The sequence below is a fragment of the Ipomoea nil genome, unplaced genomic scaffold (genome assembly GCF_001879475.1).
Source record: "Ipomoea nil cultivar Tokyo-kokei standard unplaced genomic scaffold, Asagao_1.1 scaffold1421, whole genome shotgun sequence".
Taxonomy (NCBI): domain Eukaryota; kingdom Viridiplantae; phylum Streptophyta; class Magnoliopsida; order Solanales; family Convolvulaceae; genus Ipomoea; species Ipomoea nil.
In genome coordinates, this window is record NW_017617849.1 from 4,650,974 (window position 1) to 4,669,405 (window position 18,432).

The 18,432-nt window shown below is 32.2% G+C and overlaps 1 protein-coding gene across 1 annotated transcript; it reads right to left on the minus strand.

Moving 5' to 3' along the window:
• Window positions 1-2,218: 2,218 nt before the first annotated feature.
• Window positions 2,219-6,331, minus strand: LOC109187803 (lipoyl synthase 2, mitochondrial). Its single transcript, XM_019338138.1, has 4 exons — window positions 5,688-6,331; window positions 4,928-5,139; window positions 3,864-4,243; window positions 2,219-2,867 (listed from the first exon to the last, which is right to left on the minus strand). The coding sequence occupies exons 1-4, from the start codon at window positions 6,314-6,316 to the stop codon at window positions 2,760-2,762; spliced, it is 1,329 nt and encodes a 442-aa protein (XP_019193683.1). The 5' UTR covers window positions 6,317-6,331; the 3' UTR covers window positions 2,219-2,759.
• Between the last annotated feature and the right edge of the window lie 12,101 nt (window positions 6,332-18,432).

An 18,432-nucleotide genomic window follows, 5' to 3' on the forward strand; every position in this document is an offset into this window, starting at 1 on the left:
TTATTCTTTTCGGTATATCATTATCCCAGGGGGTGTCGTGGGGATAGGAGGATTTTACATTTTCAAATTTTATATTAAAAATTTTACAGTAGTAAATAAAAAAGAGTAATAGAAAGTCAAAATTAAGCACGCATTTAGAGAACATAATTAACTAGCTACCTTTCACTATTGCATGCACGATGCTGTGAGAAGAGAACATTGGTGACTTTTGCACCGATTTATTTTAGGGTGAGAAAATGATTTATTATTTTTTTCCAACTCTGTTGATCAAACATAAATGGAATAAGGTTCAAATTGGCCATTGAACGTAACCTGAAAATGCAATTAGGCCACTGAACGAAAAAAAAGTGCAATTAGGCCATTGAACACTAAAAAAATGTGCAATTAAGCCACTGAACTCTCCAAACGTATGCAATTTTACTGGATAGCAAGTTACCATCAATTTTAGCAGGTTACCTGCTTACGTGGCAGCTTAGTTTGTATTTTTAAATATTTTTTAATAATTAATTTTAATAATAAATTTTATAAAAAATTGGAAAAAATTAAATAAAAAATAAAATAAAGTCGTTTTTATTTTTTAAAAAAAAATTTTAATAAAAAGTTATTATTAAAATTTATTAAAAATGTCAACTCAGCTGCCACGTAAACAGATAACCTGTTAAAATTGAGGGTAACCTGCTATCAGGTGAAATTGCACATTTTTAAAGTGTTCAGTGGCCTAATTGCACTTTCAGGTTACGTTCAGTGGCCAATTTGAACCTTATTCCAACATAAATTGGAGAAAAGGAGCAGATAAAGAACCTTTTTATTCAAAAAGATGAATGATAATAGCGGTTATAGCGCACACACGTTATGTAGGTCACTGTTTTCCCCATATATACATTCAAATTGAATCTAAATTCTTTCCTTATAATCACAAGTTATTATATGGCAATATTTTAATGCGATAAAGTAAAATTAGGAGAAAAAAAAAGCAGCCAATAATTGCATATGGAAGGAAAGATATGGTCCACGGTGCACATTATTATTAAAATAATTTACTTACGGGCTGGCTTCAAAGTTGAAACTGTGCTAAATAAAGGAGCTCCTTTCCGATCAATAGTTATGCTGTGCAACCGAATGTACCATGCGCATGGTGCATACGGTTCAAAACGACGTCGTTTTGATTAAAAACGCGCGTCCCACTTTAAAAAAAAAATCAGGTTCGACTCTCAGCAATAGCATTATTGTGGATATATAGTTATGAAATTGTGGATATATAGTTATGAAATTATGGTTATATAGTTATGAATTTATGGATATTTAGTTCATTCATTGTGGATATTTAGTTCAATCATATATTGTGGATATTTAGTTCATTCATTGTGAATTTTTACTTCATTCATTCATTCATTGTGGATTTTTACTTCATTCATTCATTCATTGTGGATTTTTACTTCATTCATTCATTCATTGTGGATTTTTACTTCATTCATTCACTGTGGATATATAGTTATGAAATTCTGGATATATAGTTATGAAATTGTGATTATATAGTTATGAATTTATGAATATTTAGTTCATTCATTGTGGATATTTAGTTCAATCATATATTGTGGATATTTAGTTCATTCATTGTGGATTTTTACTTCATTCATTCATTCATTGTGGATTTTTACTTCATTCATTCATTCATTGTGGATTTTTAATTCATTCATTCACTGTGGATATATAGTTATGAAATTCTGGATATATAGTTATGAAATTGTGGTTATATAGTTATGAATTTCTGGATATATAAAAATGCTATTGTCGGGAATCGAACCTGATTTCTCCTTTAAATGGGACGCGCGTTTTTTTAACCAAAACGGCGCCGTTTTGCAACCGTATGCACCTTGCAAGGTGCATTCGGTTGCACAGCATAATTTGCGCTTTCCGATTGGGCAACCGAATAATAATTTGGGCCACAAACACCGCCTCGCACCCTGCAATCTCATATCACAGCTCAAATAAAAGTAAAAACAGAAATACCATCCCATTCAAACACCCAAAAAAATCCCCCAATGGATTGTCTTGTCTGTCTCTTTTCCAGTATATTCCAAACGGTCCTTTAGTCCCCACTTATCCCCCTCACCAAATTATTGTGTCTTAGCTAAATGCAGTTCCCATTCAAATAATGCACGCTTCCCCTTGCAGAAATAAGAAAACTACAGTGCCCAGAATTTATAAAGGCCTCAAGGAAAAGACAAGACGATAATTTGAATTGCTCAGCTCAAGAAATTAACAACATTCTATATGAGGGCAGCAGCTAAACAAACATTCTGTTCTGAGGGGTAAGGACAATGAGTATGTTAAGGTAGTGCGTGGGAATGATTCCAATGATTATGACACCGCCAGGCTGTGCCAGTGCTACTATACGTTGCAGAATGAGAAACTCCTAATAAGTTTGAATTGGTCTAGAGCAGCAGTGTCAATCAATCCCTGTATACTAAACAGCATGCACAATCTAGAGAAATGGCTAGTGACATGAATTTCAACGAATGTACATATACACGAGTTTATTTTGAAAGACGGGGCTGTGATGATTCCAGGCAACCTAAGATATTTAGAACAAGATATCATTCACATGAATATCCCCACTCTGATAGAGGATACCTGCAATTGCTGTAGATGAACGGTGTCACTTTGCTAGCACCAAGATGACTAAATCATCATTAAAAGAATCAGTAAAGGCCAAATGTACTGCAACGGAGTATAATATATGGTCAGATGCCGGAGGTTTAGGCCAAAGATGCAGCACGATCTGATTCAATCATAGACTTAATGTAAAATTCTCCTGCCTTGTATGATGATCTGACCATGGGACCAGATGCCACATATCGAAATCCCTGAAATATCCAATAAGGCAATCATTTCATTAAGAGTTGTCAGAATATGCAATGTTTCACATATTAAATAGTATTGCAATCACTGTTATCAAAGCTGGTTGCAATTATAATGAGTGCATGTATGTTAAGTACTACTAAAATAAAACAAGACAGTTTTCCCATGCTCAGATCAAAACAGCTAATTTTTTTCATCTACTTATACTGCTAGTAAATTGTTATGGAGTATCTTTCTAAAAATGATTAAGCAGATCTATACACCAAAATAATGCTTCAAGATGGAAGATAGTCTTGAGAGATGATGCATCAATCAAGCAATGACAGAATAGAAACATTTACAACCTTACACTGACAAACACAGCTGAGTGATTTCCAGAAATGAGTGTATCATTAACAAACTACAAACTTTTGCACATAGTTTGAGCTTACTGTGCTCAGCTTATCACAAGGTGAAGGACAGCTCTGGTTTAGTTTAGCTTTAAAACATAATAGTGATGGCAGATAGTGCAGTCACTGTGTGCTGTTCACACTTCAGAAGACTCAAGTTTTGGTCCAGAAAAAATGTGGACAAGCATCTAAAGCTTTGCTCATAAGATGTTTCCAATGATTTTAAGAAAGGTAGTGAAGATAATTAACTATACAATATCTGCCACTGGGTGTTCCTGTCTTTCATGTAGACATAACCTTGCCTAGCAACCAATTTTGCATAAACAGTTAATTTATGGTGTTGTGTGTGGTTCCATGTCAGACACAATTTCATCCGCCACTTGCTGCTTGACACTTGCCAGCACCTAGGTGAGCAGGGGCAAGATGTCTTAGCTATTATCTTCTTGACAACATATTGGTAGGACAAATCTCATCCAAAATGCAATGGGGCAGGCAAGGCTAAGGCATGCATCAAAATGCACAAAATGATTTATGAGATGTTACATTATGATTTACAAAACACCAAAAACTATTTAGGGAATTGAAAAGAAAGAATTAGTACAAAGTACAAACCATTTGCATCCCAAGGACTTGATACTTCTCAAAAGCCTCAGGAGTAATGTACTCTGATACAGGCATGTGGCGCTTTGAGGGTCTCATATACTGACCAAACGTCATTACATCAACACCTGCTGCTCGTACCTTTTCCATTGTTTTAACAACTTGGTCTGGTGTTTCTCCACAGCCCAACATTATTGATGTCTTGGTGAGCGTACCAGCAGGAGCATAGTCCTTTGCCATCATTAAGACATCCATGGACTGCTTAAAGTTAGCACGGTGATCTCGTACAACACTCTGGAGCTCTTCAACTGTTTCAATATTATGAGCAAAAACATCTAATCCAGACTTTGCAACTTTCTCAACACAACTAGGATCCCCTCTAAAGTCCGGAACTGCAATAAAGAAACAAATTCAAGCAATGAGAAAGAACACATACATTAAGAAGGAAACTATTGAAGATACTCGAAAACCAAACCATTTGTTTAACCAATTTTACCTATGCTAAACAAATTCATTGGAATTCAGGATACATAAAATACTTTCTTTCCCAGCCAATACTGATTACCTGCTGAGAAGTCAGGATCTACAACTTTTAATACATGGAGGCTTTAATTATTGCAAGTGTTTACTATTTAAAACTAAAATCGGAAGTTACACTTGTTCAGTTAGATGATCAACAATGACCTGCATTATAAAGATACCAATTGGCTGAAAGAGTGCTGTGTTGTTCTACTAATTATATTCCCATCCCAAATCAAGAAAAGATAAAATGGATGAAAGGATGATAAAGAGAAAGACAAAAGTGTCATCATATTTATGCCATGGAACAATCAACAATATATGACAAGTATCCAGCATTTCACGCGATCCTTAGACAGATAGACCACAGACCCTAACTCAGGCTGGAAATTAATCAGTTTATTTCCTACAGTGATATGGATATAAATAAATAAACATATAGGCTTATATATATAGGATTCTACAATTTCCAAAATAAATATATCCATCTAAGAAAATTTTATACAGACAAGATTGTACCAATTGAGTTATTATTACTCTAAAATCAAGATCCATACCCAGTGCTTCTATGAGCATATTTGGTTTCAATGCCTTAAGCTTCTGTACTGTCTCTGTAAAATGACCGCTTCCTTGGTCGGGTAAATCATCACGGTCAACACTAGTGATCACAACATAATCCAAACCCCATGAAGCAATTGCCTCAGCCACATTGGATGGTTCATTCGGGTCAGGAGGGGGTGGAGTGCGCGAAGTCTTCACATTGCAGAACCTGTCCAGCTTAGATGAAGTCAGAACACACTTAATGAAATGATTTCATGTTTTCCAATATACAAATTTTATAATGAGAGGACAACCAAAGGCCTAGGTTCCAGTTTACCAATCAGCTCAAATTTGAACCCCTCATACATGGCTAAGCCCTTCCAACATTTTTCTAAGAGGTGCAACAAATGCCTGTAGCTAACCCCATCAGAAGTAAAATTCAAGAATACTACGGAGTACAATTGATTGGTAAACTGTTGCACTAAGTAGAAAATACAAACGCAAGTTTTAGTTTAAGGAATAGACATAAGATAAACAAACTACATCAGACCAAACTAAAGCTTTGTGAGCTACCTTGTTTTGGTTCCATATGGTATTAGTCTCAACTAACTGAGAAAACAGAACTAGAAACCAGTTAGGTTGTAAATTAATATACCAAAATAAAGGAGAATTCCTTTACTAGTTTAAATCATCTTCGTCAACAACAATTTTAGTCACTTCCCATTTTAATTCTACTATTAAAAAAAAAAAAAGAAAAAAAAAAAAAGGAAGAAATACCTGCAACCTCGAGTACAAGTATCGCCAAGTATCATAATGGTGGCCGTGGCAGTTCCAGTTTCACCGCCGGACCAGCATTCTCCGAGATTAGGACATTTAGCCTCTTCGCAAACCGTGTGGAGCTTCAACTCCCTCAACTTCTTCTTAATTTGCGTGTACTTCTCTCCTCCAGGGATCGCTTCCTTCATCCACTTCGGCTTCGGGAGCGGCTTCTTCTTCGTCCCGACCTCGACGGAGTACTCGTTATCCGATTGGAGCCCTATGAAGCTTCCCAGCGTCGGCGACTCGGCGGCTAGCCTACTCCGCAATCCCTCCAAGGTCTGGGGGTATTGATGAGTAGCAGGGGAGGAAGGCGGGGCGGAAGATGAAGAGGAGAAGGACTGTGGATAGAGAGAGTGGTGATGAAGGGGCAATAGAGAGGTGGGACTGCCGCAGTGGCGGGTGGATTTCAGTGATCGGAAAGCGAGCGATGCGAAGCGGTAGTTCATTTTTCCGGCGGTTATCTTATCTGATTCCTCTCTCACGACGGCGGAGAGGTAACGGAATATTTCCGGTGATCTGTTCTGACTTTCTGTGGTAGTGGTGGTTGGTTCAGCGGTTGGGGAGTCGCGGGTTACACGTGCCAACATGCTATTTCTGCTTAAATGGGCCTTTCCGGAATGAGCAAGCCCATTAATTTTAAATAGCCCAATAAATTATGCTTTCTTGTATATATTTTGGGAGGACTGGCCCGTTAATATTGAACAGCAGACCAAAACAGGCAAATTATATCGTGGACTATGGTCCATATTGTAATTTAAATCATGAATAAATGTTTATTTTTAATATATTAAAATTTTATTTTATTTTTTTAAATACTATTAACTCTATTACACGATAGTATCTATTGTATACTTTTTCTAATTAATGCAGTTTAAAGAGTCAATATTGAACAGCAGACTACCGGGGTTCGATCCTATGATATTCTCTCAAGGGAAACCACAGATGTGTCATCTAAATATAAGGTGTTTGACTATTAAAATTTTATTTTTAATAGACTGAAAATTCAATTTTTTTTAAATAATACATCTAACAATAAATTTTTAATACATAATAAATAAACATTCAATATATTAAAATAAACATACCTTACAAGGTGAATCATGATTCATGATACAATGATTTAACAAAACAAAACTAGTATGAATTAATCTATTAATCTATTCCTTAAAGGTGGCATTTCCTACGTGGAGTAAACAGGAAGAAAAAATAATTTTGTGAAAGTAGACTTATTTCAATTAAAAAAAATATTGGGCATAATTTTTATTTTATGAAATGAGTACCTTAAATTAGTTATTTTAAAAAATTAAATATAATTAATTCGTTCAGTTATTTACTTATCCCAGTTTTTACTTCAACCCTTTTAGGCTTTTACTAACTACTTGGCTTAATGGTTTTAAAAAATCAAACTTTATACTTTTGACAATTACATCTTAATAATAGACAAATATAACAACGATTGATGGACTATTTTTAGAGATGATTTTTGTATTCATATGATTATGAGTGATCAAATCAACTAATCTTTAATAATTAAATGACAATGATATTTGTAGCCCTATTATCAAATATTTATTTACAGAGTACAATTTTATTAATAAAAAATATTGTTTACATTTACAAAATCCAGTAAATTTTTATTTTTGTCACTTTCTAATATGTCATCAATCTTTGTGTACGGAACACAATTTTGTAAGTCAAAAATGTTTCTTATCCATACGAATTATATTAAAATTTTGTCACTCCCTAATATATCACTTTGTGTGGTCTTTTTTTTTTTTTAATTAATTTCAAATATTAATCTATTAAAATTTGTTATATAAAAAAGGTAGGAAAAAAAAAAGTTTGTGCGGGGAATCACGTGACAGGCTACCAATGAGAAGGAATTTGACGCCGACAAAATAAACCATACAAAAAGCTAAGTCTATCCAATGTAGTGGAAGTTGAGAGTGTTGATAGCGTGGGTGACATTGAAAGAGACCAAGTCGCCATTACATTCTAGCTCAAAACACTACTCAATTACGGAGTATTATTTACAAATTACAATTATCTTAATTCCAACATTAAAATTTTTTAATTTAATATTCACCTCTGAACTTCGTGATCGCATAACAAAATATTTGTTAAAGTTTAAACTCGAAACTTCTCTTAATCTTGCCCTGAATACTAATAGGTGAAGTAAATCAAATGATATACTTCAACTAGTCCGTCAAAAAAGTAACTATTAAGAAGTACAATTATGATAGAATTATAGAAATGTGACACTACTCTTTAACTACTTAATTTTAATGCTCATATTTATATTTATTTTCCTGATAAAAAACTATCTTCATATCTATTTTAAAATGGCAAAACAAATTTTAACTTCACTTATAATTTCATTAAAGTTTTACTATATATACCACATGTAAAATATAATAACTGATCATGATACCACACTTCTTTGATTTTACTTTCCTTTCTACCACCAACCGATAAGAAATTGAGAACACAAGACGAAAACATATATTAAATATTCTCGACAAAAATTCTCAATTTTCATTCCAATACTGAACTTTATACTTTATCTAATTTTATAAGTCAAAAAAGTAGCAACTAAAAGTCTATAGACGTGAGTGTTCTTAAATATCGATTAATGCATCCTTGACTTAGAAGCTTTAATGTTTAGTTGTTTACTACTCTGTCTGTGTACACACACACACACACACACACACACACACACACATATATATATATATATATATATATATATATATATATATATATATATATATATATAGGATCAAATGAGAACATGGCTTTTCGTGCAGGCGATGCGAATTGCACTATTAGGTATGCATAAATACACCACATAATGTTCGAAAAACACTAAAATGAAATGCCACAAAATGCACCCCACATAATAGTGTATTTTTAAACACTTTACGGTGTATTTATACCAATCTAATGGTACAATCCGCACCGTCCACACGTGAAGCACTGTTCACACAGGAACCTCACATTATATATATATACTAGTTTTTTACGCGCATTGCGCGATTAAGATAATGCCCAATGTTTTTTTTTTTTTTTTTTAAATAAGTACTTAAAAGTATATCAAGGCAATATTATATTGTAATTGTTCATGCATAGATAATTGAATGTTGAATTTACGTATTTAAATAGGTAATTATAAGTTTACAAATGCAAGATAATATAGTCCGGATTGATTATAATTGTCAATAAAATAATTGTATAGGTATGGTTGAAACCAAATACAGAACATAAGGGAGAGCAAATAAAAATTAGGACATAAAATATTAAATATATACTAATATTTAAGAGCTAACTGCTGATTGCTAAACAAGGACAATGCGAGGTAGTTTTCCACTTTAATTTGTTGTGTGATTTGGATACTCTTTTTGTCAATAAATCTCCCAAGTATGTAGTTAATATGATTGGTTTAATTATATTTTTTATTTATTTTTTATTTTTTTTTAAACAATTATTATTATAATCTTATAAGGGGAAAAAATTATTATTATTATTATTATTATTATTATTATTATTATTATTATTATTATTATTAAATATATGTATACCCTTAGGGCATTTTACATGTTAATCTAAACAGCTAATTTTTTCAAATATCTTTTTACCAACCGTTGATATAATTCGCTAGTCAAATCTGCTAATGCTAACCGCTAACTGCTGGTTGTCAAACAAGGACATTGCGAGATAGTTCTCACTTCAATTTGTTGTGTGATTTGAACACTCTCTTTGTCAACAAATCCCTCAAGTAGTTAATATGATTTGCTTTATTAATTATATATTTTTTTTAATTTTTTCATGGTATTAATAAAATACTTGGTAAATAAATATATAGCATTATTTTGTATTATAACTTTGATATTTAATTAAAACAAATAGTGCACAAAAAAGATGATAGACAATGTAGTGGATATAATCAATTGATGAATTTGAATGTAAAGAATTTTCACATTGGAGAAAAATAAAGACAAATAACTAATAAAATTATTTCGCTTAATTAATTTATTAATAATGAATAATTTTTTTTTAATAAAGACATTGTAGGAAAAATGTAGCGAATATAATCAATTGATGAATTTGAATTTAAAGAATTTTTATATTGAAAAAAAATAAAGACAATATAACTAATGAAATTATTTCTCTAATTTAATTTATTGATAATGAATCATTTTTTTTGAATAAAGACATTGTAGACACATAATTCTAAATTAAAGAAATACATATGTATTATTTTTTGTTGTAGCTACTAAATTATTATTTTATTTTAATTTAATAAGAGTAAAATGAGTACTAATTATGCCAATTTTGATTGGGATGTGGTTCGAACCTAAGACCTTTCTTATTGAAATTAATGAATAAGTTAACTGTGAACTAACAGAAATTAACGGAAAAGATAATATTTAACGGAAAAGTTAACAGATAATCATATTCATTAAGGAAAAATTAGGAAATTTAAGGAAAAATTAAAATCTGATCAATCTGAGCCATTCATTTAATTAAAAAATTTGACCGCCATTTTTTCTACCCATTATAGGCCTAACTCTCTTGGGCTCTTATTAGTATAGTAGATATAGTATATAGTATATATATATATATATATATATATATATATATAATATTATATTTAGGTTTTTATTTCTCTCATCACAATATTGTAACTTTAATTTATTATGGGATATTGTACTTAACTATAGCTAGTATAAGGCAGTAAAATGATACTCCAAAACTATTTATAATGAATATTATATCAAATTATTTTAATATATTTTGAATGCTACTAACTCCACTTTCTCAACCTACTGAAGTATAAAGAGCCAATAATGGCTTCACTAAGTTCAAACTTGTAACCTCCCATATGAAAGTCCAACCCGGGTGTCATATGTGCACGAGGTGCTTGGCTGAATATATTTATTAATTATATATAAATTAATTAATTTATTTATAAATTAATGAGATAAATTTGCATCGTATATTGTACTCCATAAGAAATTTTAATACTTGTTCACACTAGGTGGACTTCGCAAACACAAAATTTCCATATTAATTAATTTGTCGATAAAGGATAGCTGCGGGGCCCTTTTAACGAACATGTTAACGACGTTAAATTAATATTTTGCGATAATCGCTTTTAAATTAAGGAAAAACAATAAAATGTTTAGTTTCATTTTGAGTTGTCAATTCGTTGAAAAGGTCGCTGAGAAAATTTAATTCACTTTGGCGAAAAGTCTTACGATATTAATTACCAATAATTGCATGCATACATCCATACATGTGTATACAAAATTTTCTATAATATCCCTTTATTAAAAAATTGAAAGGGAATATTGTACTTAATTATTTACGATTAATCATTTTGACCATTATTGTTTAAAATTGTAAATATACCATCAACATTGCATGCATAATCATGTCAATTTTAGCCCTCTCAAAACATTAAAAAGATGTTAGGATTTAAAAATTCTAATAAGTATTTTAGTAATTTCAAATTTCAAATTATTTACTTATATTCTCACTCTATCCAATCATTATTATTATTATTATTATTTTGGTATGAAATAAAGCTAAGAGACTTCATTAATGCAAGGGGCAGCAATAGAAAGCATTATAAATAAATGCGGATTGACATGTCACTCCATGCATTCAATCTAACAAAGAAATAGCTTCTTTCGCAATTAAATAGGGGACACGATTCGTTAATTGTTTAACAAAAGAGGAATAAATGTCAAAAAATTAGTACTCCATAACTAAAACAAGTATTTTCTTACGAAATCAATTCAATTGAACATCTTGCTTCTCCTCGATCAAATCACTCAAGTTTTATATGAAAATACTAAATTTGAAGATAATAATAACAATATTATAGTTAAAAAAAACTACATAATTAAAAGTATTAAGTGCATACAACAACATTTGAACCCTAACAACAATCTTATGTTTCTATTTGTTTAAAGTATATATATTGTAACCTAACAATTTGAGATAATTGAATTATTAGTAAGTAAACTGACTGCTAATACAATTGCATGCAATATCATATAATCAACTATTGTACTTATAAATGTGTCATAAGTCGGTATATATTGTAACCTTTGCTCGTTGAGACTGAAACAACAAATAGTATATGAATAACTGATAAATATGTTTTGTCATAATTATTTTTGTAATAAAACTACGGCTTTAATTACGGCCCCAGTACGTGATGGGTGTGTTGGAAAGCGTTTACATTGGTGAGAAGCAGAGAGAGAGAAGCGGTGCTGAGAAGATGAAGAAGAAGGATCGAGAAGCAGAAAAGGAAAGTGATATTATTGATGAAGATACATTGGTTTATATATGGGAAATATATATGAGAAAATAAAAGAATAAAAGAGGAAGGGAGGATATCATTATTTTATCTTCCAACACCCCCCCGTAAGCTGGAGCGTGTAGATCATGCACGCCCAGCTTAAACACAAAAGAATTGCACAATCCAGAGGTCTTTGCTTTTAACCACCAAGTCATCAAGCTTTCGATCACAAAATTCCTACTGTTGACTCTTCAGGACTAAGGATGATAGTAGCAGATGAAACCTTGATTGTTCGACCAGCAATCTCTGCATTTTCCATTCAAACTCTGTGCTGCCTTAGCATGTTCAAGTTGAGTAAATTGAACAAAGCCAAAAACTTTGCAATGTCCTGTTTCTGGATTGGTAGGTAGCTGCACAAGCTCAACTAGACCAAAAACTTCAAAACATAGTTTCCCATAAGCAGAAACAACGGCATCTCTGGCTATCCAGTGTTCTAGATCATCAATTGATCCACTAGATACTATTATTGCTTCTAAGCTGGACAGTCCATTTCGGAGATGATGCTTAAATGTTTCTCTATCAAACTCAACATATTTACCGATTGCACAGGCAGCCATCTGTTGAATGTGTGGATTTGAATGATCCTTGCAAGCTTCGAACAGGAGTGGAATGTATTCTGCATACTTCCTTAACACATGTTCTCCGCCTTCCTTTGCAATGTCACTCAAAATATTTGCCAAAAGCCGTTCTTCTTTCTCCAGAGAAAGTCGGTTCAGAACCTACAGAATTGTCTCAGAATTGTCTTGCGCCATTGAGAGATCAGACATGTCATCATAAAATTCAATATAACCTTTGTTCTCGCCCTGGTATCCCTGCCAAGGCAGCCGTCCACGGAGAAGGAAGACGAGTGTATAAGCAAGGGACTCTAAATCATCTCATCGGCTTGCAATCCTTCCATGATGAGCATGCACACTTGCATAACATACTGTCCCTCTGAAAACATCATAACGTTGACCATATTCAACATGTACGCCTGTTGTAGTATCACGCCACCTTGTAGCCAAACCAAAATCAACAAGGAACAACTTTTTCTCATCAGGTTTTTCCAAGAAGAAAGTAAGGTGGTCCATACTTACAACCTTTGCTGCTTCTATGCTCAAATTTCAAGGCTGATTCAGAGTCCACAGTTTGAATAGGAACACTTCCAAGCGACAAAGAATCCAAAGCATCTAAAGTTAGCTGCCAACCACAAAGAGCACGAACACCAGCACTGCAACTGGAAGCCAAGATTGCAGAGCTCTTCACAATCTTGTCTACATCAACAAACATCTTTTTCTTCACAGATTCAGACTCCACAATAGCCTCAATAACAATATCCACAGACTGGAAATCTTCCAAATTCTGAAAATCAGAAATCAATAGGAACTTCCTATTCTCAAAATAATACTGCTTAAAACGATCCTCGAGGCCTAGAGTCTGGTGAATGTGATAAGCCATGTACAATGGCGTCAAACAGAACCCCAACATTCCAGTATAAACGCAATCCCTGAGACTGAGTCGACTCTGCTTCTCGGCTTGCCGTTGCTTGATTCTAAGTTCCTCTTCTCTTTGCCTCGCTGCCGAGGCTTGTCCGATGGCTAACTGGACTAAAATCCGACTAACAACTCGGATCTCAACTGATTCCTGCACCAGCTTGAAGAACCTCATCAACTGATTCTTCTCAAGAAAGCTCAAACTACGGTCCTTGAAAATCGCACTGCGTGAATCAAGCACATTGGCCAAATTGCCATCTGGACTGATCGGAATCCTCTGCGGATTGATCGGAACCGACGGACGAACTCCTTTCCGCTGCGGAACGGCTACGGAATTTTGCTTCTCCGAACTCAGATTCCTCTGCGGAATCCTTGGTGATGTTGATCGGACTGGCGCGTCGGCATTGTTGTTACACTGCGTAACAATAATTCTCTCCATCGCCTGGAATGGAAGGAGAGACATCAGCTTATTCAACTGCTCAGAGATGCCTAGATCATCTGAGTTGAGGCTCCTGTGAGCACGATTGATCGAGTTCCTCTGCGGAACTGAACGATTGATCGAGTTCCTCTGCGGAACTGACTCTGGAACAATACGAGAAAGGAATCGCACGAATTGCGGCTGGAGATTGTGCGATCGGAGTGGTAGCCAGTGTCTCCTGCTTCACGCCGGCGACGGTAGAGACGGCGGCGGCGGCGTAGGATCGCGACTCTGATACCATGTTGGAAAGCGTTTACATTGGTGAGAAGCAGAGAGAGAGAAGCGGTGCTGAGAAGATGAAAGAAGAAGGATCGAGAAGCAGAAAAGGAAAGTGATATTATTGATGAAGATACATTTGTTTATATATGGGAAATATATATGGGAAAATAAAAGAATAAAAGAGGAAGGGAGGATATCATTATTTTATCCTCCAACAGGGTGTGAGGTATATTACTATATAATTTTCAAATCGATCAAGAGTTGTAATAGGATGCTTTTTGTGGTCATGGAAAGCACAAGATTCTTATTGGATGAGCTAGGTGACGAAGTGATGGTTAAAGGTTACAGTAGAAGAAAATAAATGAAAGACAACGAGTTGTGAATCGGCTTAGCTCATATCCTTTTTCGCAACTTTCCCCATTCGGATTTGTTTTATTAATATCAATGCTAATACGGAGTATATATATTTTATTACGGGGACAAAAGTGTTTTTAATCACTTTAATTTATGGCTTTTAAATAAAAAATAACTTTTGATTTTTTTTTTTTTTTTTTTTTTTTGAGGTTTCAAATCAATCAGAGAGAAATTTCAAATGAATATCTTTCAATTTGTTGAAGAATAACAAAGAAAGTGAAACCTTGACCGCCCAAACCTGGTGGAAAAAGATTGATTTATATATGTAAAGAATTGGTTGGGAGTGAAGAAAAATGCTCAAAAGTTGAAAGTGCAATATCAAGAAGCTTCCTAATAATGAATTGAACCAAGACCATAATATCATTCCCCTTTTCCACACATGACAGGTCAATATCTAAAAGGGTTATCCAATTACATTACAAAAAACCTGGAAAAAAATTACAAAACTTTTTTGTTTTTAATCTACAAACCATCACGTATATAAGCTTTTTTAGATACCGTTTAATTAATCTCATGTCCATGTTAAACAAATATAAAAAAAGAATGTAATACTCCTTAGAGTTAATTTTTGAGTTAATACTCAATTTAATCATTGATTATAGTGATTTTTTTAATTTAGTCTTGTACAACTTTTTGTGCTTAATTAGGTCATCAAGTCTGATGATTTTATTTAATTGAGTCATGTGTTAAGATATCCTAGTAATTTCACATCTATTAATACCCAATTTAGTCATCGATTATAGTAATTTTACCCGAGTTAGTCTTCGACTATAATAATTTTACCTAGTTTAGTAATCAAATATAGTGATTTTTCTCCATTTAGTCGTTGATTCTATAGTCGATGACAAGAGTAATCAAATATCCCGATTTTTCACTATAGTCGAGGACTAAATTGAGTATTAACTCGTTAATTTTCTATAGGTTACGTTAACAAATATTTAAATTTTACTAATATTTTCAGTGAAAATATAATACTTGTTAACTTATTAAAAAATATTATATTTGTACATATTTAAAAATTATATATCCTGCATAAGTTTTTGTGTGTGTTTTTAAAAATTATTTACATACAAAGAGAGTTAATTTCAATATCATTTATGCAGAGTATCACGTCAATATATACAATTACATAATAAGATCTCTTGCCAATCACGTATTTATGTTGATAGTACCATATGGTATTCTTATTTATTTATTCATTTATTATTATTATTATTGTATCAAATTTGTTTTACTTTACATGAAAACAAATTAAATTTGGATTAATAATTGAATAATTTAATTTTTTTATCAGAAAAAACTAGTCCCTTTCAAACGAGCTTATTCAACTTTTGCATACTCAAGACTCGACTATAGTTGAACTTACACTTTTGGTTATCAATTTTAATTTATTTTTATTTTTAATTTTTATTTAAAATAGTTCCATAGTTTGATCTTAAATGTCCAAAATACTATTACTTTGTGAAAATATTTACTAAACTTCAGCCTACCACATGTAAGAACATTTCAGAATTTTAGACTAAAAATAAAACATATTTTTAAAAATGATCAAAAGTAAAAATGGCGACAAAAAATGTGATAAACTCATTTGTTATTTGTTAATTATTATATTGGCACAAATGGAAAATTTATTATAAAATTGCATATAGGGTAAGAAAAAAATTAGACCAAGTCCGTTCAAGTTTGAATTGTTTTATAAAATCAAAATTTTCACTGTGGAATTTAGCGAATCTAAAGTAATTACAAATTGCACTATGTGACATTACAACGGGCCATTTTTAATTTTAATGCACTAAAATATTTGATTTATGAAAAACACACCGTCGCTATCTAAATGTGCACTATGAGTGAATTCTACCTTGTGACCTTAGCCGACAAATGACCACAAAGAGATAAACTAACTTAGGTTGTTCATATTTGACTAATTCAAATGAAAAATATCAATAGACAATTTCACGGGAAGTCAAACTTGGAATGCGCAATAATATGTGTACATGCATGAAAATATGCAAAATAAAAAAATAAAAAATTACACATGTTATTATTGGTGATCTGATAAAGATAAGTAGTTAGTAGGGATGACAATTTCAATCCGTCCCGCATGAAAACCCGCGATGGGTCGGGTTGAATTCGAGTTCTATGTGCAAAACCCGCTCAGAATCCTACCCAACCCACCACGTGTGTGTGTGTGTGTGTGTGTGTATATATATATATATATATATATATATATATATATATATAATTATAAAAATTTTAATAACTTTGGGTAACTTTTTACTATTGTTAAATCTAAACTACTAAGTTTATTTTTAAAAATTAACAATCTAGTTATTATATTTGAATATTTGTATTGTTTTATGGTTTAAGATAACTAATGATGAATTTTATTATGTATAAGTAATTTAAATATTATTTTTTTAAAAAATAATAAGATGATAAGTGTGGGTATCTGTAGTGGGCAGCCGTACTTTGTGGGAGTGGGGGTAAGTTTTGAAAAAGTTCACCTGATGCGGGTTGGAGGTGGGGTGTGTAGAGAAAATATAAGGTGGATCGGATGATTGAGGTAGTCTACCTCGACCCATTTTCATCCCTAGCCGTTTAGTATATTTTATGTATAAAGATACTCAGTTTCATTTTGAATATGATAATTAATTATATATATCTAGTAACAAGTTTATCTTGACAACATATACGGAGTATTAGTTAATGATTATTGTTTCTTAATTATACGACTTCCAAATAAGCTACATAGTCAAAGGATTAATAGTACCGACACAGAAAACAACAAAAAAAATGTATAATTAATTACTAATTACTTAAGTGAAAGGAGTTTAGTTACTTAACTAAGGTAAAAAAAAACATTACTTGTTAATTCAGATTATGTCCATATTTTGCATGTCTTGTGTGTGTGTGTGTGTGTTTTTTTTTTTTTTTTTTTTTTTTACAGCGTCTTTTTTGTGTGTTAATAAATGTATGTAAAAGTTTTTCAAAAAATAAATGTATGTAAAAGAAAATTCTATTACGACATTTAAATGATCAGATAGTGCGCGTATGCATGCATACACAAACACACAGTGTCACAGATCGATAGAATATTCAGCAACCTATAGAAATATAAATCATGTAAAAAAAAATATAAATAAACAAATTAAACAAATAAAGGCTGTCATTCTGCCATGACACATGAGTTGTCCTGTGCACTTGTGCAGTATAGCCCGCACAAAAATTATTTTAATTAATAATGCGGCAACTATATAATTTACTAATAATTGTTATAATAAATTTAATTTCCACATTTGTAATTTTCACAACGAAATCTTCATACACTAGTCAATTCATGCAAAAAATTGCCTCCATATAGACATGTTTTATCAAACAATTTATACATTATTTAAAATTTTTTTTAATAAGATAATAAGTGATGGGTACTTGTAGTGGACAGTCACACTTAATGGAGCGGGATAGATTTTGAAAAAGTCCATTCGATACGGATTGAGAGTGAGTAGATAAAATATAAGGTGGATCGGGTGATGAATGTACCCCTCTGACCCACCCCGTCACATTAACATCCCTAGACAAAAAAGAGGATAGAAAGAATATATAATCGAAAGACTCTATACATATAAACTTAACCGAAAAAGTGTTGGCATACGTAGATATATTTTGACACTAATGCAATGCAGATAATTAATAAAGTATTGAAGTATTAATTGTGGTGGACAAAATTAATATATAATTAAATTTAATTAA

Excerpts from the sequence above, each read along its gene's own strand:
- LOC109187803 (XM_019338138.1), bottom strand. The coding sequence starts at position 6,316 with ATGTTGGCACGTGTAACCCGCGACTCCCCAACCGCTGAACCAACCACC. Across the intron at positions 4,244-4,927 it reads TATGCTCATAGAAGCACTGG|TTCCGGACTTTAGAGGGGAT; the intron begins GTATGGATCTTG and ends TCTTTATTGCAG. Across the intron at positions 2,868-3,863 it reads AAGTCCTTGGGATGCAAATG|GGATTTCGATATGTGGCATC; the intron begins GTTTGTACTTTG and ends TGGATATTTCAG.